Source organism: Paramisgurnus dabryanus, chromosome 2 (genome assembly GCF_030506205.2).
Source record: "Paramisgurnus dabryanus chromosome 2, PD_genome_1.1, whole genome shotgun sequence".
Taxonomy (NCBI): domain Eukaryota; kingdom Metazoa; phylum Chordata; class Actinopteri; order Cypriniformes; family Cobitidae; genus Paramisgurnus; species Paramisgurnus dabryanus.
The window spans coordinates 51,305,966-51,330,315 of NC_133338.1; the positions used below are offsets into that span (position 1 = coordinate 51,305,966).

Consider the following 24,350-nt stretch of genomic DNA (forward strand, 5'->3'; position numbering starts at 1 on the left):
TGCGGGCTGTTTATGCGCGCCGAACGCCTTCCGGTTTTTGCTGCGGGCCGCAGCACGCGTTTTTGAAAGAGCGCTAAGAGCAGAAAAGCAGCAGACGTCATTCGCGTCTTCAATCGAATGAGGGGAGAGGCGGGTCTTACGTTGTGGTGAGGGAAGTTAACAGTTGCTTTGAAGAACCGGACTCCTCTCGCTCACTCTCTCCTGCGTGTTTGTGCACCTCTCACCCTCAACAAGGTCAGAACAAGCGCCCTCTTTTTAAAGTTTCTGCTAATATGACAGTTAACAGCAAAAGAACGCTCACGCTACAATATTTGATTGACAAGACAGCTGACTCGGTGGTGGCCTAGCAATATAAAAAACCGCGTCGCACTGCTCTTTTTAAAAAAAGCGACATAAAGTGCATCACAAGTTTTACATTTATGATTACAAACCCAAAACTTTTTGCTAACACAATGCTTTACCACTGAGATACAGGAACAATTGTTTAAACATTTATTGTCTCACAGTTCCTAATAAATTTACCGGCCAACCGACATGAATCATTTTATTTTACACGCTTGACTGGTGTTCGACCCTGGATGTATTCTTCTGTTTGACAATATATCGACAGTAATTTCTGTTTTTTTATACTTATTTCCCTCTAGGAAGTATTTTGGTGAAAAAGTGGGCCTGTACTTCGCCTGGCTGGGTGTGTATACACAGATGCTAATCCCAGCCGCAATTGTGGGTGTTATTGTGTTCTTATATGGCTGTGTCACTGTGGATGACGACATTCCCAGGTAAACCCTGTGGTGTATTGTACATGCAATTGCTTTCTTGGACAATGTGGTTAATTGTGCTCCTCCCTAAAATGTTTACAGATATCTTCATATCATAACAGTAACCTGTTAAGTTTCGATGAACAGGGCGTGGCATAAAACAGTTTAGTAGACGCATGCATGTCTGTGTCATCCACTTGAAACACATTCTGTTATCTCACACCTGTTGAAAACAAGTCCCAACAACATTTCTTTCTAAGCTGCATACCATTTCCCGCAGCGGCTTTGACCAGGAATGTATTTTATGGAAGAATGTATCCAGCCACTTAGGAAAGTGACCACAACTGCTCTTTTAAAAGATAAACGGATGAATAATAGAGCGAGTGATGATTAGGATGTGGGTATGAAATAGACAGTAATGCAGAATATAATGAGTGTGACTCACCACAGCATTCATTAATTGCAAAGATTTCACTGCTAAGGACAATAAAACTGTTCACGAACTGAGCGTGCTGCCTACCTAGTAAACATTTTAAAGCATCAGAGGCGTGCTCCTTGTGTAATGCTTTTTACAAGGTAGGCGGCAAAATTATTCAGTCTTTTAAGATGCCTCAGTTTGGCCAAATTTTAAAGAAGCATCACATGTAGGGCTGCACGGTATTGAAGAAACTTGTGGTATGTGATGACTTCCTAAACTGTGAGATATGCTTTATGTTCATAAAATATATATTTAAATACTGAAATTATTTAACAACATAAATTATTGACAATCCATTAACTCTTTCCCTGCCAACGTTAAAAAAAAAGTTGCCAGCCCACGGCAGCATTTTTCATGATTTTCACAAAAGTTTAATGCCTTTCAGAAAATATTCTTCTTTAAATATATGAATATACAATATTTCAAATGAAAGAAAAAAATTTTTGAGCAAAAAGCTGAGATAATTTAATTTTTGTGACTTTTCATAGAGATCCGATTCGGAGCGATAATCAAAACATACACAGAGTTTAAACTGTTTGCACTAATGCCAAGTTCAGACTGCATGATTTTCAAACTAGTCGGGTCACAGATTTTTTCACACTGCGTGATTATCTGGGGTAGCGTTCAGTCGCTGTTTCAGACTGTATGATGGATTGGCAACAGGGGTTTTCATACTTCATGACTTTACCGTAGGAAGAATCGCCAACAACCTTGTCCTGGTCCACAAACTACATCTCACAACCAAACGCACGTAAGAAGTGACGCGAAGGAAACAACGCAAGTTCACGCGTGCAAGACCGGAGTTCTCACGTGAGACTGAAATTATTATTAAAAATGATAGCTCGCAAGAAGCTTACCATGCAAATTGCATGTGCACTCATTTGCAGAAGAAAGAAGAAGAAGAAATAAAGATTATGAAGGAGGAAATGTTTGGAGAGACTCCTCCCCGAACTTCCAGCTGTCCTGTATGTTGCTCTCTCATTGGCTGTAGGTCATCGCAATGTTATTTTCAGTCAAAACACATTTCACACGGCATGATTTTAAATCTCCGACAGGTCCAGATATTTAGCATGCCAAATATCTCACGGGTGTCGGCGACTCATCGGCTAGTCTCTCAGAACGCGTCTTTGATAATTCACAATGTGTTATTGTCAGTCGCGTGCACGAGCATCAATTTGCCTGTGATTTCGGGCATTTGGCTGCGACTTCTCAAAACCTGTCGGCGAGTCAAAATCAGCGCTAAAATCATGCAGTCTGAACTCGGCATAAGGGGTTGCTTCTGTGTTTTATAAGTTGTGTAAGAGCGCCACCTGGTGGATAATAACGGAAATACGGATTGGCAGAAAAACACGTCATTGGCGGGAAAGCGTTTTCTCTTAATTGATGAGTAAACTAGTAAATGGTGGGGAAAGAATAAAAAAAGATTGGTCAGTCTCACCAGTCTGCATTAACCTAAAACTGTGCCTATACTTAACTTTTAGGTGCGGTTTCCTAGACAGGGATTAGAGTATTCCTGGACTAAAATAAATGTAAGAGCTGTCCAAACTAAAAAACAACTTGCACTGACATATCTTAAAATACATCAGTGCCCTTTGTTTTGCCTTAAAAATGCACACAAGTAATGTAAGTAAGGCGTGTTTGTTAAAACTAGTTATATTTCCTAATTAAACTAAGGCCTAGTCCTGGCTTAAGCTAATCCCTGTCTGGGAAACCACTTCAATAAGTATTAAAATCGTACAGTTATTGTTAACCATTGAGATGTGTATATTGTGATATTTCGATATCTTGCGGGCCTGAATGCATGAATCTTTCATGGTAAATGCAATCCCATAATGCATTGTTTTTAGGTCTGTAAAAATATTCTTGATTTATGAAAATGTTGACTAAAAATACTTTTTATTTAGTACTCAAAGGTAACTATACAAATAGTTTAAAGTCCCCCTGTGGGGAAAATTAAGTTTTTATTGTTGTTTATATGTCTATAGCCCTATTTGGACTGTAATTGTTTCTCATAAGGAAATCTGTAAAAATACATTTGCATGCCTCCGCCATAAAACTCATGCATTCGGATGAAGATAAATTTGTGGCTGATGTGTGAGTTTATAATTCGCAACACGAGCTGCACATGAATTTTTTTTACCGTATATCAGCTCTCACTTACTGTAGTGGAGCAATGATGAAACTTTGTTTCCATATACTCCTCATCATTTCAGTTATGAAGGTGTCGATGTTTAAAATGCACCCAAAGAAACCCGCTTTACTGATGCAGAATAATGTGAAGCATGTGACCATACGTTGCTTTTTAGTGGTCTTAAAGGAAGTGCAGAATGACTTTTGCATTGATCCCTTTTATAAACTAAGATATCTGGATTTGGACAGCGATTAAATTAGCACTGGTGTTCATCAAAAAACAGTAGGTAATTCGGCCGGAATTTTTACACAAAAAACACTGACATTCGGGATTTGGATGGCAATAAAATCACCGACAACCCTCTGTAAATTATAAAAATACCTTACGTCCCTACAAGAAACAATTTATTGTCCAAATAGGGCTTATGTGGTGTTTTAAAGGAATACTCCACTTTCACACCTTTCGATATGAATATGTAATACGTAATCCATGGTCTGAGCTGTGCGGTTGAGTATAGGTGGGGACTAATTTGCATATTCATAAATGAGGCAAGGCTGTAGAGTTACATTCAAGCTGTTTAAAGCATGACGAAATTACCGTCACAAAAAAAACTTTAACAAATGCTATTATGATGCTAAAAGATGAGTTTTACGTGAAAACAATTATCGACTACAGGGGGACTTTAAAGAATATATAATGGTTTGCTCAAATATTTCTGTGTGTATTTCCTAATGCTTATTATGTTAGTTTTGCAAAATGCTAATTTTATACATTTATTGATTTGTGAGATTCTTCCCCACGCTCTGCGCATAATGAACACAGTTTGTGTGGTGTATAGATTTAGCAGCTTATGTTAGAATGCTCCCTTAGAAGGCAGCTGCCTATGTAGGCAGTAGATAACATGCAGGTCTTGGCCTTAAAGTTTTTTGCTTTTTTACAAAACAAACAATGCCATTATCATGAGCTTTCATGAAAACATTGATATGGTGTCTGTGAATCATGAACAGATGATGCAGGTTCGATTCTTTGCATTCACAGCATGGAGATCTGTGATGAAAGAAACAACATCACCATGTGCCCTATGTGTGACCGAGTGTGCAGCTACTGGGAACTGTCCACTGCCTGCGGCACGGCCCGGGCCAGCCACCTGTTCGACAATGCGGCCACCGTCTTCTTCTCCATCTTTATGGCACTGTGGGGTCAGCAGATTTTATTTCCTTGCTTCTTCTCTCTTGTGTTTTGTTGACTCTGTACACCAACTGTTGTGTACTGTACATATTGACAGTAGGCTTGACTGGTGCTGTGGAAATTTTGTGTCCTCAGTGTTTCACTTTTTGTCTTTAATCGCATCAGACCCCCACCTCCACACCCATCTGTCTTACCCCTGAGCTTCTGAAAAGCCGATTATTTTAGCGTAAACCCTAAATTTGCCTGTACTGGTTTGATCTCTGGTAGTTACAGGCTTTGAATAGCAAACCGACACCCTTATGACAGAGCTCTTCATTTGGCAACTGCATTAAGTTTGCATTGGCGACAAAAGTTGGAGTGCATGTCTAATGCAACGCTCCCTTCGCATGACACGCTCCAAATTACTTTCTCTTTAAAATGTGCGTGACTGTGTTGCTTAAGGCAGCGCAAACATTGACGCAGTGTAGGGCAGCATTATTTGCACAGAAACACAATAAAAAACATAAAACTGTTTGACTTGTTGTGTGCTCTGGGTGATAAGTTTGAGAAGCGTGTGCTTGGGTAAAGTGGAGTTAAACTAATGTCCCTTTCACACATAGCGTTTATCCCAGAAAATCACCATAAAATTTCCAGAGTGCTTTCTGTGAATGCAAACGTGTTCCGGAATTGATCCTGGGATGAGGATCTAGTGACATTGCCGGGATGAGTCCCAGAGCCCTGTGTGAACAAAGGACCAGAACAATGTGATAAGGGGTGTGTCGTTGTGATGATTGTGATGTATCATTACAATGTCATAGTTATCGTTCAACCGGGGTATATTGAAAGGTTTATGAAAGGTCTGCGATGCGCTAGTTAATGATTGAATCCAGAAATAAAACACAACCGTGGTTTCCTGCGAGAGAAGTAGCAGATAATAAGCAAACTTAAGATCGGAAAAATCCATCAAGTGCACGATTACAAAACATTACATCACGTTTCTTTACGGGATGTGTATGAACAGAAGCACAGATCCTATAAAATCACTTGCATTATGAATAATCCGAAATCAAACAATCCCAGGACACATTATCAAGTGTTTTTTCCCAATTTCTGTGTGAAAAGGGCTTAAAGTCACAATGAAATGGAATTAGCGATTGTCTTATTTTCCCCGTCGTGACCTATATCCAAGTGAAACGGTTTCTGAAATGAGAAAAGAAGGTAGGGTGGGAGTTGCCGGACTTGAATGAATTCAACAAGAATTGATTGGATTGTTGGAATTTGGGTCATGTTGCTATCTGCTAATCGCTGCAATCTTTTCCCAGGACCTGCCCACCTGCCATTCTTTGTGACCGGAAGTAAAAAGAGATTGTTTCGATGAGGGGATGAGATTTGTGTTTTTGATTAAAGATTATAAGGGCACATGAATAAAAAAAAAAATCTTTCAGATTATAAATACCACAGTATTCCAAAAAAAATGAAAGTTTCATTTTGACTTTAATAGAACATAAATTAATTTGCTTTTTATTTACACTGTAACCAGCCTAAAAAATTTACTCTTACCTCAAATAAAAAAAACTAGTTTACTGCTTTAGATGGTCACATTGTTTGAACTGTTCACATATAAGCCAAAGTTCTTGAAAACTGCTCTCAGACTCGTTAGGGTGCTTTCACACCTGCCTTGTTTAGTTCTGTTGAATCGTATAGAGTTCGATTGCTCAGTTGGTGCGGTTCGTTTGGGCAGGTGAGAATGCAGCAATCGAACTCTGGTGCGCACCAAAAGCGGACCAAACAAGTGGTGGTCTCGGGAACGCTTTCAAACGAACTCTAGAGCGGTTCGTTTGGGGTGAGAACACGATCCGAGATCGAACAGACCTAACTTCCGGGGTTCCGTTGGAATTTCGCGCACATTGATTCTGACCAATCGAGAAGCAGTTTAGGAAATACGTTCAAATACATGTGACCAATGAGTGATGTCGATCTTATCACATGAGAGAATTTTGGTTCGTTTCAACTGGTGCGGACCAGAGCAATCAGTGTGGTGTGAAAAGCAACCAAAACTGCTAAAAAAGTTTTAATTGATTATTTTTTGCTTTTGGTCCGAACCGAACTACAGATGTGAAAACGCCTTAAAATAAACCCGTTATCCGCTTCTTCATCTCCAAAGAGCCATGTAGCCAACTTTAAAACCCTACACAGCCTAAATAAATTCTTATTAACAATAAAGCTTGAAGAAAGTTTAAGGTTTAAAAATGAAACAGTAAACAGGATTTTAATTTCGAACAACTAGACTTGTTTGTATCTATATACACTGTTATATCATTCTGATCATTATGTATAAACACGAGTGTGTTGGTAAAAAAAAAACCTCTCTGTTACACAGCCACCATGTTCATGGAACACTGGAAAAGACGACAAATGAGACTCAATTACATTTGGGATCTGACCGGCTTTGAAGACGGAGGGGTGAGTCTAGCACACCATGCTGATCAAGGAAACATACTGTTAAAGGAAAACACCACCGTTTTTAATATTTTACTATGTTCTTACCTCAATTTAGACAAATTAATACATAGCTATCTTTTTTCAATGTGTGCACTTAATCTTTGTACAGCGCGTCGTTAATGTGTTAGCATTTAGCCTAGCCCCATTCATTCCTTAGGATCCAAACAGGGGTGAATTTAGAAGCCACCAAACACTTCCATGTTTTCCCTTTTTAAAGAGACACTACACTTTTTTAAAAAATATGCTAATTTGTAATGCTAGAGTTAAACATTTGATTTTTACAGTTTTGGAATCCATTCAGCTGATCTCCAGATCTGGCGGTACCACTTTTAGCATAGCTTAGCACAATCCATTGAATCTGATTAGACCATTAGCATTAGCATTACCAGAGTTTTGATATTTTTCCTATTTAAAATTCCCCTCTTCTGTAGTTACATTGTGTACTAAGACTGAAGGAAAATTAAAAGTTACGATTTTTTGAGCAGATATGGCAAGGAACTATACTCCTTATTGTGGCGTAATAATCAAGGACTTTGCTGCTGTAACATGGCTGCAGGAGGCGCAATAATATTACTCAGTTCCTGAAAATAGTCCTCTGCTATTGAAAGTAACCAAGGGTAAAGTATATGAGAACTATACTATATGGCGTAAGAGCACTTCGTTTGCAACACTTCGACCTCGAGGCGCAGTAACATCACTCCTGACTACTGTACTCTCCCGCTTGTTCAAACTTCTGCCAATATTACTGCGCCTGAGGTCAAAGTGCTGCTAACTAAGTGCTCTTCCGCCATACAATATAGTTCTCATTTGTTATCCGCTTAAAAAATCGCCACGTTTTATTTTGTGCCACCATACTTACTTGTGTAACGACTCATGTAACCGTCTTTAAATAGTGAAAACATGAAAGTGTTTGGTGGTTTCTAAATTCAGCTCTGTTTGGATCCTAAGGAATGAATGGGGCTAGGCTAAATGCTAACACATTCATGACGTGCTGTGCAAAGATCAAGTGCACGAATTGAATAAAAATAGGTGTGTACTATTTTGTCCAAGTTGAGGTAAGAACATAGTAAAATATTAAAAACGGTGGTGTTTTCCTTTAACATACTGTAAGACTGTATAGATGTTTTGTTGACAAGATAATCATATGTGACCCTGGACCACCAGTCATTAAAGTTGTCGAAATGAAGTCTTTAGCAACACATATTACTAATGATAAATACATTTTTATATATATTTACAGTAGAAAATGTACAAAATATCTTCATGGAACATGAAATTTACTTAATATACTAATAATTTTTGGCATAAAAATCTATAAATGACCCATACAATTTATCATTGGCTATTTCTACAAATATACCTGTGCTACTTATGAGTGGTTTTGTGGTCCAGGATCATATATGGGTGTATACAGTATATGTTTTAGGCATGTTCTTTATTTTCGTAAGATTGACTGAAAGTTTGTGTATCATCAATTCAAGATGTTTGTTTTTATTCTTTCAGTGCCATGAAATCAAACTGTTTGTTTTGTTTCTCTGTCCTGTTTTTGTATAGGAGAAGCAAAAGGTTTGGAATTAGATCCTTTACAATATTAACAAACTGTCCTAACCTAACAGTTGCATTTCAGCACTAACAAAGTCTTCATATAATCTTAAAAGTCGTCTGTCAAGCATCTCGCTTTTGTACAGTGAGCCACCAGCACTGTATTTCTCTATTGATCTGTTGATGTTGAGGTCTGGGAGACCTTTGTTCTCTCTTCCTCCGACCTTTACAGGTCAAAAGCTGCTCGCTCTCCTTTCAGCAGTTTCGTAAGGTCTTTCATGGCTCACCACCGCTTGCGTGGGTAAAATCAGGAGGTGAAACCTTAAACTGCTGAACGTGAAAGGAATGTTATTCGTGGTGTCGAGAGCTTTTGGTTTTGAAGATTTTTCTTTCACTAAATGTTAGTGTGTCACTGTTACAAGATTTTCTGTTCACGCACACGGCTGCTTCTGGCTCCATAACCAGTTTTTAATCTCTTGCGACTGCATTGCACTGGTTCATTAAAGCGAATCCGTACCACGTCCGCATTGTGAATCATGTTCTCCGTCTTTCTCAGAGTCAGCCGAGAGCCGAGTATGAATTCCGTGTGATGAAGAAGAGCATGAAGAAGGAGCCGGCCCCAAAGGTGAGTCTACAGGCCATCTGCTGCACATTGCACATGAAAATCTAAGTGGATGCCTGCAGTCAGAACCCATCTGACCCATCCCTTAGTTTGTACCACATTTACATATTGTTAAAGTGCAGACCTGGTAAATGGCCATTTTCCATCTGTACATGCGTATAATACGAAGTTTCCAGGCTGCTGCAGTAAACAATTAAAGGAGCTGTATGTAGGTTCTTGACTGTACTAAATAAAAATTATATAATATATTCGTAGATATTTATGAAGTTTAAGTATCTGTTTCTTTGAAAAACAATGCCATTTATTCTCTTTTTGAAATGTGCCTTCTGTTTTTGTTTTGATCTGTATGATCCTCCCCACTGCCAGTTTACCCAATAGTGTATTTCAACAGCTCGGTTGCCAGTTTTCACGGTTGCTTAAATGAGACCTCAATGGCCCATAAATGTGACCCTCTGAAATAAGCCGCAGATTGAGTTAAAAAAATCCACATGAGCCGGTGTGTAATTTGTAGACAACAACAACATTGCAAACGTAAAAATGTGCAAATAATCTTACAGTGTAAGATCAAGCGCGAGTGATTTCAATGTAAAGTCAATTTAAAGACGCGTTGACGCGCATCTGGAGGTCTCGCTGCGCGAATGAGGCGTTTAGCGCGGTACATGCGATTCCGCCTCATTTGCACGTCTAGTTCGCACAAATAATGAGTGCGTTTCAAGAAGACAGGGATATCTGGAGCTACAAAAATGTACGGTATGTGGAAAATATTGTTTAATAATGCGCGAACACATTACATTATACCAAATACACAAAATAACGTTGTTTTTTAGCAATGAAATAGGTGCACTTTAAAGAAAGTTGTCTAATTTTGTGTGCATTTAATCTTTAAAGGGGACAGAGAATGAAAACCCATTTTTACCTTGTCTTTGTTGAATAATGGTAGTCTCCCGCATTCACACACATACAAAAAGTGCTAGACATGCAAAACATCTCAGTCTCATAGAAATTCCTCTTTTAGAAATGTCTGCCAGAAAACGGCCCAATCTGAAAAACTGATGCTTATGACATCACAGGCATCTCACTGCCCCTCCACAAAATAATTGGCTACATTTTTTGAGTGGCAGCAAAGTCAGCCAATCACTAATGAGATTGCAAGTTAAGTCAGTAGGGGGAGCCAAATAGGTGCAAAACCACTTGTTTAAAATCCCCCACCCTAATAGAGCTATCTGAGAGAGGTTTTTAGGAAGCTTCTAAGGCATTACAGACCCAAACAAAATTTTTTTGTCTACATGTCACATCACAGAACAAGGATAAATACCCCGTTCAATCATTCTATGTCACCTTTAAAGGAGTTTAAAATTCATACTAGCAAATCAAAAGTAAGTGAATAAACTATATTGTCATTATACAAGTACAACAGTTATATATAATAATAATAATATACTAAAAACAATTATCACACACATTTACAGGACATCTGAATAGGCGTTTTTGTTTGCGGTGTGAACCAGGCTTTAAGCCCTTATATGCAATGTGTGGCGAAGCACAAATGTTGACTCTCGTATTATTTTTATCTGTTGATTTACACATGCCAGGTTTGCTTTTATAATGTAGTCTGGATTATGGAGCATTATGCTCAGTGCATGTTGACCCAGTTGCGGTCTGTATAAATGTGATGTGACCGCACAGCTGTGAGTCTTGTCTTGAGGGTTGTATTTGTTCTGCTCGACTTGGCTCCGTCTGCCCTACTAAAGCAAAATCATCACATAGGGCCGCTGAAGGTACTGTACTGTTGAGGATGAGCTCTTGTGTTTACAGCAGTATTGTGGGTGTGTGTGTGTTTGGTCGTCCCTGGATTATAATTTGTGTTCTGATTTTGTTCTAGGCAGTAAAAGAGAAACTGACATGTACAGACAGAATGCCAGCATATATGACCATTATCATCATGATGACGTTTTTGGTAAGACTTAGTTCATATGTTATTTTTTGATAAAGTACTATAATGTAAAAGCCAAGTAACCAGATGTGTACTAAATTATTATTTAAAAAGTGTGATTTGATCCTCATCTGGGTCATAACAATAGACAAACACAATGTGCATAAGCTGACAACACAAAAAATATATATGTTTAGTTTCTTTAGTTTCTGGTCTTTTTTGAAAACACCCATTAAACATTTACAGTGCTGAAGGAAAATGTAAGTGAACCCATAGACTAATTACTTTAATGAAAGCCAATTTATTTAGTAGCTGGCAAACTGGAATCCAATTAATAAAATTAGTTAAAAGGTTTAGTGCAACTTTGAACCATTAATCTCTAAAGATATCCCATCAAGAGTTGTTGCACTCCATTAGGCCGAAAAGGGATACAAAACAATCTCAAAATGTTTAGACATCCATCAGTCTACAGTTAGACAAATTGTCTATACTGTATCTACCCTTCCTAGAAGTGGATGCACAGCCAAGATGACTCCTAAAGCACAACGCAGAATACACAATAAAGTTAAAAACTACAGAAAGCGCTTGCTTGAAGTAATTGCTGCCAAAGGACATTCAACAAGCTATTAAATCAAAAGGTTCACTTACATTTTCCTCCAGCACTGTAAATGTTTAATAGTTTCAAAAAAGACACAAGAAACTACAATTATTTGTGTGTTGTCAGTGCTTATACTATTGTTGTGACCAAGATGAGGATCAAATCACATTTTATGGCAAATCACAGTAGAAACCAGATACTTTTTTTTGCCACTGTAGATGTGGGCGCCAACCACCCTCCACCCTTATCATGTACTGTATAAGATATGGTGTATGAGCATTGGCCAACATTCAACCTAAAATTAATGCAAAAAGGGTTTTGGCTGAACATCAGCCAACAGCAAAACACACAAAAGCTTTTACAAGCTAAACATTTATAAATGTGCCATTAAAGGGACACTCCCCTTTTTTTTGAAAATATGCTAATTTGCCAGCTCCCCTAGAGTTAATCATTTGATTTTTACCGTTTTGGAATCCATTCAGCTGATCTCCGGACCTGGCGCTAGCACTTTTAGCATAGCTTAGCATAATCCATTGAATCTGATTAGACCATTAGCATTGCTCTAAAAAATAACCAAAGAGTTTCGATATTTTTCCTATTTTAAACTTGACTCTTCTGTAGTTACATCGTGTACTAAGACTGACAGAAAATTAAAAGTTGTGATTTTCTAGGCAGATATGGCTAGGATCTATACTCTTATTCTGGTGTAATAATCAAGGACTAATACGCAGTTCCCGAAAATAGTCCCCTTAGTATCCTTCAATGGCAGGGGACTATTTTCGAGCACTGCGTAATATCACTACGCCTCCTGCAGCCATGTTACGGCAACAAAGTCCTTGAGTATTACGCTGAAATGAGAGTATAGTTCCTAGCCATATCTGCCTAGAAAATCACAACTTTTTATTTTCCAGACCCGGAGATCGGCTCAATAGATTCCAAAAAGGGAAAAATCAAATGTTTTAAATGTTTAATTTATTATTTTATTTTTTTCAAGTGTCTCTTTAAGCCAGAACTCAGGAAACATTGTTTAGCCTTGTGCAATTATTGAAGACAAATTAATACAATAATAGTCTAACAAAAGATAAGAAATTGTAACATAATGATGAAATACTAAGGACCAGCAATATCATTTTCAGTCTTTTCTCAAACAGAAAAAGAATGCAGAAATAAAACTTTTGAATGAAGATATTATAGTACTAGATAATATATCACTAAAAAACGATATACATTTATCCATCCATGCACAGTATTGTATTGTATTGTATTCATGTTTTCTTGACTGTAATAAATCGCATCAACAGCTGGCGGCTCTGTAATGCTGAATGATGTGACAACACCACCGACAGCGGTAGCCGCTAGTCTTCATATTCACAAAAAAGTAATGAACTAGCTGATGAACAATAACACAATCACTCTGAAAATGCCTGGTTATTTCTGCACATAGTTGAGACAGATATCGACGCATTTGATAAACCATATTTGACCCAACCATGGGTTAAAACAACCTAGCATTTTTTGTCATGTTAACAGCCATTCAAAATCAATTCTAATTTAAACTTATAAGAGTTATTGTTATAGTTATCTTTTTAGTTTTTGGGTCTTTACTGTGTGTGTGTGCTCAACGTAGATCTTTGTTACGTTGGCCATCGTGTTTGGCGTGGTGCTGTACAGGATCTCCATTAAGACTGCCCTGCACATGAGCTCCACAACCACGTTCAGAACTAACGTACGAGCCACTGTGAAAACCACCGCTGCCCTCATCAACCTCATCATCATCATCATCATGGACGAGATCTATGGCGCGATCGCCCGCTGGCTTACAATTCTCGGTACGTCTGCTTGCTATTGTCTGGTCATTTCGTTTGCAAAAACAAACCTTTACACACTCCCTTGTTTTCAACCCATCAGAGGTGCCAAAAACGGACAAAAGCTTTGAAGAAAGGCTGATCTTCAAGGCATTCGTTTTGAAGTTTGCAAACGCATTTACCCCAATTGTGTACCTGGCGTTCTTCAGAGGCAGGTGAGCGCTTTGGTGTCAACCGTATACCAACCTGATACTTCATACAGTATAGTTTTAATGTTATTAACAAATCTACAATAGATTTTCCATATTAATCTATAAGACAGGCTTTTAAAGGCATCGTCTTAACTGAAGACAGTGACCGATTTATAAAAAACACCCTCCAGAGACAGCAGTCTTGTTATTTCAATAGACTTTGACATCTCCACTAGCATCTACTGTATGCATTGGCATCCATTCTTGACCTTCCTGTTTCCTTCAGGTTGATTGGACGTCCAGGCAAATACATTTACGTTCTGGGCAATTTCCGTATGGAAGAGGTACATGTCTGGTTTTTACTTCATTGTGTGTGTTTGTGTCTATGAACTTGGTTACCTTTGCACTGATGACTGACAAGCGTGTAGGTGTGTAGTCAGTCAGCTTTCTTGTGACTTGATTCTCTCGATGTTTTCCCCTGAAGTGCGCTCATGCCGGGTGTCTGATGGAGTTATGTATTCAGCTTTGCATTACCATGCTTGGAAAGCAGCTCATCCAGAACAACCTGTTTGAGATTGGCCTTCCGTGAGTACACCCATAAAACACATGCAAAACAATAAACCTCCAGCGATTAGAAAGGTGTGATAATAAACTGTTCCCACTGTAAAGTACATGTTATAGATGTGGTTTGTACCTTTATGTGACATCGTAGATTTTATGGATCAGCTGTTGTTGTTATTTTAAAGGATTAATCCAGATAATTTACTCACCACCATGTCATCCAAAATGTTGATGTCTTTCTTTGTTCAGTCGAGAAGAAGTTATGTTTTTTGAGGAAAACATTCTAAGATTTTTCTCATTTTAATGGATTTTATTGGACCCCAACACTTTACAGTTTTAATGCAGTTTAAAATTGCCGTTTCAAAGGACTTTAAACGATCCCAAACGGTGCATGAGGGTCTTATCTAGCGAACGATTGTCATAAGAAATAAAAAATATGCACTTTTAAACAACAACTTCTCATCTTCCTCTGGTCCAGTGAGGCACCTGCGCGACCTCACGTAATACATCATCACGTCAAGAGGTCGCAGATGACGTATGCGAAACTCGCCCCAGTGTTTATAAATGTAGAGAACGAGGACCGTTAAGATGTTGTTGTATGTGGAATGATACTAATTAATGTCTTTGTTTCAGTTTATTGTTTAAAATGGTCCGCAAATGTGCGTTTCATATATGTAACACGTGACCTTTCTACGTCATTACACAACTACGTGAGGTCGCGCTGGCTCGTCACACAGCCGGAGGAAGACGAGAAGTTGTGGTTTAAAAGTGCATATTTTTTATTTTTCTTATCAAAAATGACAATCGTTTCGCTAGATAAGACCCTTATGCCTCGTTTGAGATCGTTTAGAGTCCTTTGAAACTGCAATTTTAAACTGCATTAAAACTGTTAAGTGTTGGGGTCCATTAAAGTCCATTAAAATGAGAAAAATCCTGGAATGTTTTCCTCAAAAAACATAATTTCTTCTCGGCTGAACAAAGAAAGACATCAACATTTTGGGTGACATGGTGGTGAGTAAATTATCTGGATTTTTTTTTTTTTTAAGAAAATGGACTAATCCTTTAAGCATGGAAGTTGGAAATGCCTTGCATTACCTTTTCATAAAAGAGACTTTATATATGACTTTCTTTTGCGACTAACACATTTAGAGTTATAGACGTTTCACTGGTTTCAAGTTCAGGTCTGTGCTTGTTTATCGGTCTGGCTAGTGACTAAAGTGACCTCTGCAACAAATACCTTGTGGAAAATAAAAATCACTGCTGTACGAAGACAGGTTTTTTTTGAAAATATGCTAATTTTCCCGCTCCCCTAAAGTTAAACATTTGAATCTTACCATTTTGGAATCCATCCATCTCCGGGTCTGGCGCTAGCACTTTTAGCATAGCTTAGCATAATCCATTGAATCTGAATAGACCATTAGCATCGAGCTCAAAAAATAACCAAAGAGTTTCGCTATTTTTCCTATTTAAAACTTGACTCTTCTGTAGTTACATCGTGTACTAAGACAGAAAATTAAAAGTTGTGATTTTCTAGGCAGATTTGATAAGGAACTATACTCTCATTCTGGCGTAATAATCACTTTCCTGTTGTACTATGGTTGCAGCAGGCACAATGATATTATAATGCACATGAAAGTAGTCCCCTTTCTTTAGTAGGGGACTAAATTAACTCCTGTTGGCATTGCATTGTGAGTGACCCAATCTTTCAAACATGGTAAGGAGCGTCACATTTCCGGCTGACGTCAGAGGTATTCAGACTAATCACAACGCACAGGTTAGCTGGCCAATCAGGGACACAACGGTTGTCAGATCAATGAGTTTTGTACAAAATCAAAGTGTTTGAGGAAGACAGGGATATCTGGAGCTATAAAAATTTACGGTATAAGGAAAATAATGTGTAATAATGCGCAAACACATTGTTTTATACCAAATACACAAAATAACATTATTTTAGCAATTAAATGGGTTTCTCTTAAACCGTATGCTAATTCGCATTGCTCTTGGTACATTACGTTGGTTAGGGTGTTCATATGTGCCATTCTTCTCGGATGCGTCCTGTCCAGGTTTTTGGTGTGTCTTCCAGAAGTCGTATTTGTTGACCGCATACGCCTTTCAGTTAAAAACATGCAATCGTAGTTTCATTCTTACCTTAAAATGTAACGGTTGCTTTTCTGTAATAATAATAATAAACCTCTATGACGTATGCGGTCAACAAATATGACTTCCGGAAGACGTACCCGAAATCCTGGACAGGACGCGTCCGGGAAGAATGGCACGTATGGTCACCCTAACGTTGGTCATTATGGAAATACATGTGTTCTTTAACCTCCGTGTTGTCAGCGCAGACATCACCCGCAGGCATTTTCACTCCCATCTGCGCTTTATTAAAATTGCACTCCTGTGTGGTAAACCTGGCTCTAAATGTGTTCATCTGAAAAAGGAAAGTCAAACTCCCAGGATAGCATTAAGGCAAATTATTAGGTCATTTTCATTTTTTGATGAAAAGTGCAATCCCTTCTTCCCATTTTTGCAATGCTTACAAAAACATTGTTAGGTGTTTTTGGGCAAATGCAAATATATTGGCTACTAAGCATTTTCAAACAAATGTAGTTGGGATTTATGATGTTCAACCTTAAACCAAATTGTAAGCAGTGCAGCAGGTCCAATTTGAATATCCAGATTGCACACTGTGTGGTTTTTAATATACCTTTATGATTGTTGAATATAAGACTACACGAACACGATCTCAGCTATGAGCCCTATCACGCTGTGGGATCTCATTATTGTCAAAGTGTACGGCAGTCAAAACTCGTATGGCAGGAGTTTTACATTATAAGTCATCATCGAAGTCACGCTGCAGGACTGGGTCTTAAAATTCCCTTTTTTCCCGAAGAGAGAATATTAGTACATCAAAGGTATAAAATGATTTTCAAGAAAAAAAAATCTTAGTATTTTTGTCTTGTTTTCAGTAAAAATATCTAAAAATTCTTAAATTAAGATGCTTTTTCTTGGTGAGCAAAACGACCCAAGAAAATAAATCTAGTTTTTAGACCAAAAATATCAAATTTAAGTGATTTTGGGCATAAAACAAGCAAAAGAACTGCCAATGGAGTAAGCAAAAAAATCTTGAAAATTTTTCTGAAACACTAAATTCAAGAAAAAATAGCTTACCCCATTGGTAGATTTTTTTGCTTGTTTTATGCCCAAAATCACTTAAATTTGATATTTTTGGTCTAAAAACTAGAATAATTTTCTTAGGTCATTTTGCTCATCAAGAAAACCCATCTTAATTTAAGAATTTTTAGATATTTTTATTGAAAACAAGACAAAAATACTAAGATTTTTTTTTCTTGAAAATAATTTTTTGCAGTGCATATATGTATCTACACAATTATTTTCAAGAAAAAAAATGCCATTATTATTTCCTAAAATTCTTAAATTAAGATGCTTTTTCTTGATGAGCAAAATTACCCAAGAAAATAAGTCTAGTTTTTAGACCAAAAATATCAAATTTAAGTCATTTTGGGCATAAAACAAGCAAAAGAACTGCCAATGGAGTAAGCAAAAAAATCTTGAAAATTTTTCTGAAACACTAAATTCAAGAAAAATTTGCTTACCCCATTGGTAGATTTTTTTGCTTGTTTTATGCCCAAAATCACTTCAATTTGATATTTTTGGTCTAAAACTAGAATTATTTTCTTGGGTCATTTTGCTCATCAAGAAAACCCATCTTAATTTAAGAATTTTTAGATATATTTTTATTGAAAACAAGACAAAAATACTAAGATTTTTTTTTCTTGAAAATAATTTTTTGCAGTGCATATATGTATCTACACAATTATTTTCAAGAAAAAAATTCTTAGTATTTCTTATTTCCTAAAATTCTTAAATGAAGATGCTTTTTCTTGATGACCAAAATGACCCAAGAAAATAAGTCTAGTTTTTAGACCAAAAATATCAAATTTGAGTGATTTTGGGCATAAAACAAGCAAAAGAACTGCCAATGGAGTAAGCAAAAAAATCTTGAAAATTTTTCTGAAACACTAAATTCAAGAAAAATTTGTTTACCCCATTGGTAGATTTTTTTGCTTGTTTTATGCCCAAAATCACTCAAATTTGATATTTTTGGTCTAAAAACTAGAATAATTTTCTTGGGTCATTTTGCTCATCAAGAAAACCCATCTTAATTTAAGAATTTTTAGATATTTTTATTGAAAACAAGACAAAAATACTAAGATTTTTTTTCTTGAAAATAATTTTTTGCAGTGCATATATGTATCTACACAATTATTTTCAAGAAAAAAAATTCGTAGTATTTCTTATTTCCTAAAATTCTTAAATTAAGATGCTTTTTCTTGATGAGCAAAACGACCCAAGAAAATAAGTCTAGTTTTTAGAACAAAAATACTTTTTTTTAAAATCATTTTTTGCAGTGTAAATGGTACATATAAGGACCTTTATAAAGGGTACCTTCCCAGTGACTGCTTTTATACCATTTTGGACTAAATTTATTGTACAGTGTGCACCTGGCTTTAGGCCAAATGTTTTTAGCGTAACACAACAGTCAGACTTTAGGAATGATTGGTGTTTAGCTTCCTCGAAAATGTATGGAGCTCTATGGAATGTGGCGAGTGCAGATTCTTGTTGACACGTCATTGAACAGACACGCTTGTATTCTCTAAATCATCCATATCTGTGCAAAACTATTCTTTTTTATTATTTGCATATCTTACAGTAAACTGAAGAAATATTTCCGACAACGCAAGATGGACAAGAAGCAGCAGGAAGAGCTAAACAAAACGCTTCAGCGCCACGAGAAGGACCACTTCCTAGGGCCCTTTGTCGGACTCAACCCGGAGTATATGGAAATGAGTGAGTCACACCCATACAAATACACAAACATTTGTTTGCGCTCTCGTAGTCCTGCAGCAATACGGCTTTATCAGAGATCTACTGTAATTACAACCTCATCGTATGAATAATTGAGTCCATTCCCACTAATTGAAATGCCTGAACGCAACTCAACAGATTTATTTAGTCTCCCAACATCTTTTCTATTTGAAGCACTATTACTGATGCTTAATTTGTAGGCAAGCCGTTGTGCGTGGTAAAGAGGCAGATGCACGTCTGTTCTGTGAAGGATCTGTTGTGGTTTATATGCGTGTGTTGCTGGCACCTCCTCATCTCTGCTACAGCGTGGGCCGGCCTTCTGCTAACACAGAGGCATTATGGGTCCAGTGATGTGAGATTATGAGATTTAGTTCTGGCCTGCATTCATTAATAACATGCCACCCCCTCATCTATCCGGCCTTCTATCTTACCCTCCATCTCTCTTTCTGATGGAGCATGGAAATGTTTTCATTACTGAGCAGGGATTAAAAACTAAAATGGATCATTCTTTTTAAAATATAAAATACAGGTAGACTTTACTATAAAATTGCTAAAAAATATTGGTTAAGACTTTACAGTAAGGTTGTATTTTTTAATTAAGGAATAATTGACGACAGGCCTTTGAATTATGCACACCCAAGGTAATAATGCGGCACGACGTGAAGCGAAGTCAATTAACGCTTATACCACAGTTACCACAAACATTGCTCTGGTGGTTATTTTAAGACATTTGACAGGTCAGGTGTGCAGTAATCGAAAAATAATGCACACCCGTGCAACATTTATCAACCAATCAGAATAAAGCATTTAACAGCCCTATGGTTTAATAATGCACTACAATTAATGAGCTCCATATGTCAGAATGAGATAATGATTTGAACCGAATGCTCTCGGCACGTAATATACATTCATTAAATACTTTCGCATCAAATACTTTCACTTCAAATTGGCTTAATCACGGCCTCCGGCTATTTAGAAATACCGGTTTGTTAGCAGAATCTATTAAGAAAAAAATTAAAACCTATCAGACGCACTTAGATGGTTTTGTATCTGAGCTCTTTGATCGTTTTTCAACATTTATTAATCTTGGTTTATATTAACTTCAGCATTTAGTATTAAAATGAACTCACACTAACAGCTGTATTGGCATTAACTAACATGAACATTATGCTGATATAGTTCATGTTAGCTAATGCATTACTAATGTTAACAAATACAACCTTATTGTAAAGTGTTATCTTAAAATAATATCATAATAATAAAAATAATAATCCTGTCATGAAAATGTAACACATATGCAGAATAATCATTTTGGTCCAGAATCTTTTTTGGATTTTTATATATATATTTATTTATTTATTTATTTATTTATTTTTTTATTTAATTATTTATTTATTTATTTATTTATTTATTTAATTATTTATTTATTTATTTATTTATTTTTTTATTTATTTATTTATTTATTTATTTATTTATTTATTTATTTATTATTTATGGGACTCTAGGCCAACAGCTACAGTAGAAATATCTGGGAAAGAAAATGATTCAAAAAGATATAAGAGGAAACCCCAAGAGAAATGCATTGCCCTTAGGCTCATTTGAAGATGCAATCTCTTTTGAAATACTCTTGGTTTTTGGTTTGATCTTAAGGTCCGCACAAAAGGCAGATCTGAAAATGATTTGCTGCAGAAACTATTATAAAAATATTGCAATGAATACAAAATTCACCCTATTTTTTCCTCACGGTGACATTAAAAGTGTTTCCCAGCATGTATACATCTGATTTATTTCTCTGTTTGATGTAATATTGCTTGTGACCCTGCGGAGGACAGGCATTTGTTTGTACAACCAATATGTTCTCAGCATATATTTATGAGTAATTGTGTGTGTTGTATTTCAGAGAAAGCTTCTATGGAAGTTTGACGGTGTTGTTTTTCTTCTCTTATCTAGTCATCCAGTTTGGGATGGTGACCTTGTTTGTGGCTTCTTTTCCACTGGCCCCCCTTTTTGCCCTTCTCAATAACATCATTGAGATCCGCCTTGACGCCAAAAAGTTTGTCACTGAACTGAGAAGACCCATCGCCGTCAGAGCCAAAGACATCGGTCAGTATCTGCACACCCATCTTCACTTAGTATCAGTTTTATAAGATTGTACTGACACCTAATGGTGATGGAGAATATTGCATGTGGGCTCTTGACATTGACATTTAAAATGCATTAAAAAACTTAAAGGTATAAAAAGCTGTATAAATAAATAAGCCTGTTATATAAGTGTATACACACATACTCATAAAATATATAGCTTGAAATCACTGTCACTTTAGATAAAAGTATTTAGTAAATGTACAAATGTAAATGATTTTCTGCATTTCTTTCTTAAGAAATGAAACTTCAATAACTTTTTAATAGGGAAGACTTTAAAACATGGGTGAATACTAAAAAAGTAAACATGTGTCTGTTAACTTAAGGCCACATTAAGGGTCTTAAGGTTGTATTTAGTGGTGCTAGATGTTGCAATTTTTATGGGAACAAGACTTTATAATATAAACACTAGTTTAGATGATATATAATTACTGGAAGTGATAATAAGGTTATAATGGGTGTAAAAACACTTAGCACAACCGCACAACACGCACTAGATCATCCTGAGGGATGATGTCACTTTTTTATGCCGCTAACAACAAGGTATCTTAAAGGGATAGTTCAGCCAAAAATGAAAATTACCCTATTTACTTGCCCTCAGGCCATCAGAGATGTATAAATATCACATTTCAGACAAACATAAGTTATATTAGAAAATGCTCTAATAAAGCTTTATAATGGTAGTAAATGGTGCTTCTGATTTTGAATCCCAAAAACGTCCATTCATCCTTTACAAAAGTAATCCACACAGCTTCAGTGAGTTAATAAAGGGCTTCTGAGGGCAATCGATGCAATTTTGTAATACAAATGTCCATATCTTAAACTTTATCATAATAACTAGCTTTGGGTGAACTGCGCCTTTAACTTTGACTGTTTCTTTTATGACAGCCATTTATCGCCATCTAGTGGTTGTACTGTATCTTTAAATATTCATTTAAGTAATTTTTTATTTTTTTACAATTATGTTACTTAAAAAAGCCTGTTCGGGTTTTGTACAGTTAAATCTCTAAATTATAATTTTTTTGGTGGGGTGACATTATTTACTTGAGAATTTTAATATGCAACCTTCCACATTACTGTCATTAAAATGGATCTTGTTCTCATTACTATAATACAGAAAAAGTCAAATTATTACGTCAATTATAAATTAATGCACTTCCATTTCTGCTGAATTTGTTAGATAGTATAATACAGTGAGTTTTATTCATTGTGTCAACCCCTCTTCTGATTTTTGTTTTCTCTGTCTTTTAGGAATCTGGTACAATCTTCTCAGAGGTCTGAGTAAAGTAGCCGTCATTGTTAATGTAGGTTTGATATTTCATGTATGATAGTTAAAAAATTAGGAAAATAGGACTGTGCTGTTTCACAATAAATGGTTAAAGTAAATAAAGCACTGCTAAAGATTATAGCACTGAAGTACATTTTTGCTTTTTGCTAAATCATACATTGGTGCTGTTGACATGAATATCATCTTATTTGGTTTGTTGAGATACTCTGGCGATAATAAAATGGGCAAGAAAATAATTTTGACTTGCATTGAAGGAGCGATACTTTAAACGCTGCATTCACAGAAGTATTCAGACCCGCTTCTCTTTTTTCGATTTTGTTGTTGCAGCCGGATACTATTATTGTTTAATTTCAATTTTTCTCATTATATAGTCAGTATCCCATAATGACAAAGTGAAAACAGAGTTTTAGAAATGTTTGTCTGAAAATATTTTTAAAAGAAAGACCTCATTTAAATAAGTATTCAGGCCCTTTACTCAATACTTAGTTAAGGCATTTTTGGCAGCAGGTACAGCCGAGAGTCTTTTTTATATGACGCAACAAGCTTTGCACACCTGGATTTGGCGATTTTCTGTCAATTCTTCTTGGCAAATCCTCTCAAGCTCGGTCAGGTTGGATAGGGACCATCGATGGACTAGGGCTGCATAACGATTAATCGCAACTAATCGCGATTAATAAAATGAATATATAATATATACATTTAAAAAATGCTTAAAATTATACATGCATATGTGTGTGTATTTAATTTAACATAGTTATTATACACAGTAAACACATATATGATGTAAACCAAAACTTTTATTCTGCAAACGATTAGTTGCGATTAATCGTTACGCAGCAATACCACGGAAAGCCCTTTTCAGGTCCTGATAGGGTTCAAGTCATTCACATAGTTGTATATAAGCAGGTCTAGAGATCAGAAAAGATTTTCTGAAAGTAAATTATGCTTTGTCATTTCACAGGCGTTTGTTATCGCATTCACATCTGACTTCATTCCACGCCTGGTTTATCAGTACATGTATAGTCCAGATGGGACTCTGCATGGCTTTGTCAACCACACCCTCTCATCTTTCAATGTAAGTCACTTCCAGCCTGGCACAGAACCCTTGGAGCCGTTTAACCTGGGCTACAAAGTGGACATTTGCAGGTACTCGTATCAGTTTCGTTCACAAAGTCTGTTTTTATTGGAGTTTGTAATTTCCTTGTTTCAGTGTACCCAATTTGACAAGTATTTGTGTTTATGTTGTGTCTAGATATAAAGATTACAGGGATCCTCCATGGTCTGACACACCGTATGAGTTCTCAAGAGAATTCTGGGCCATTCTGGCAGCCCGGCTAGCATTCGTCATCGTCTTTCAGGCAAGTTATCACCATATTCATATATGGACGATTGTAACCCAAGATTGTGGGTTGTTCAAATTCACTTCCCTTTCGGGTTGTTCGTGTACAAAAAAGGTCACTAAATTAAACGGCTTTAAAAATTATCAGATTAAATTTTTTCCCTTTTTTTCATAAATCTGTTAATCAACCTCAGTACTGATCAAAACTACCAAATGTTAACAAAATGTCCATGATTTTAACTCTTTAATTGCCAAGTTCATAAGTGGTGTCTCTGATTTGGGAAAAAACACACACATTGACAGATTTTCAATGTAAAAAGTGATTGTGGACCTTTTTCATAGTCTTGGGCATGCCAAAGATTAGTAAAACCATTGGCTTTGATGCATTTTTTGTTTTTGTGCA

General features: G+C 36.5%; 1 protein-coding gene across 3 annotated transcripts in view; it reads left to right on the forward strand.

Moving 5' to 3' along the window:
- The window catches only part of ano1a (anoctamin 1, calcium activated chloride channel a), a 51,030-nt gene that overhangs the window by 22,776 nt on the left and 3,904 nt on the right, over nucleotides 1–24,350 (forward strand). For 2 of the 3 annotated variants that reach the window (XM_065261585.1, XM_065261583.2), the window contains exons 11-25: nucleotides 645–779; nucleotides 4,406–4,566; nucleotides 6,915–6,997; nucleotides 8,591–8,602; nucleotides 9,135–9,203; nucleotides 11,083–11,157; nucleotides 13,359–13,560; nucleotides 13,640–13,751; nucleotides 14,014–14,071; nucleotides 14,212–14,312; nucleotides 19,024–19,160; nucleotides 21,129–21,281; nucleotides 22,572–22,624; nucleotides 23,570–23,754; nucleotides 23,861–23,966. In XM_065261585.1, coding sequence (XP_065117657.1) covers nucleotides 645–779; nucleotides 4,406–4,566; nucleotides 6,915–6,997; nucleotides 8,591–8,602; nucleotides 9,135–9,203; nucleotides 11,083–11,157; nucleotides 13,359–13,560; nucleotides 13,640–13,751; nucleotides 14,014–14,071; nucleotides 14,212–14,312; nucleotides 19,024–19,160; nucleotides 21,129–21,281; nucleotides 22,572–22,624; nucleotides 23,570–23,754; nucleotides 23,861–23,966 — 1,642 coding nt within the window. The remainder of the gene's footprint in view (nucleotides 1–644; nucleotides 780–4,405; nucleotides 4,567–6,914; nucleotides 6,998–8,590; nucleotides 8,603–9,134; nucleotides 9,204–11,082; nucleotides 11,158–13,358; nucleotides 13,561–13,639; nucleotides 13,752–14,013; nucleotides 14,072–14,211; nucleotides 14,313–19,023; nucleotides 19,161–21,128; nucleotides 21,282–22,571; nucleotides 22,625–23,569; nucleotides 23,755–23,860; nucleotides 23,967–24,350) is intronic. The other variant, XM_065261584.1, reaches the window with a different exon arrangement.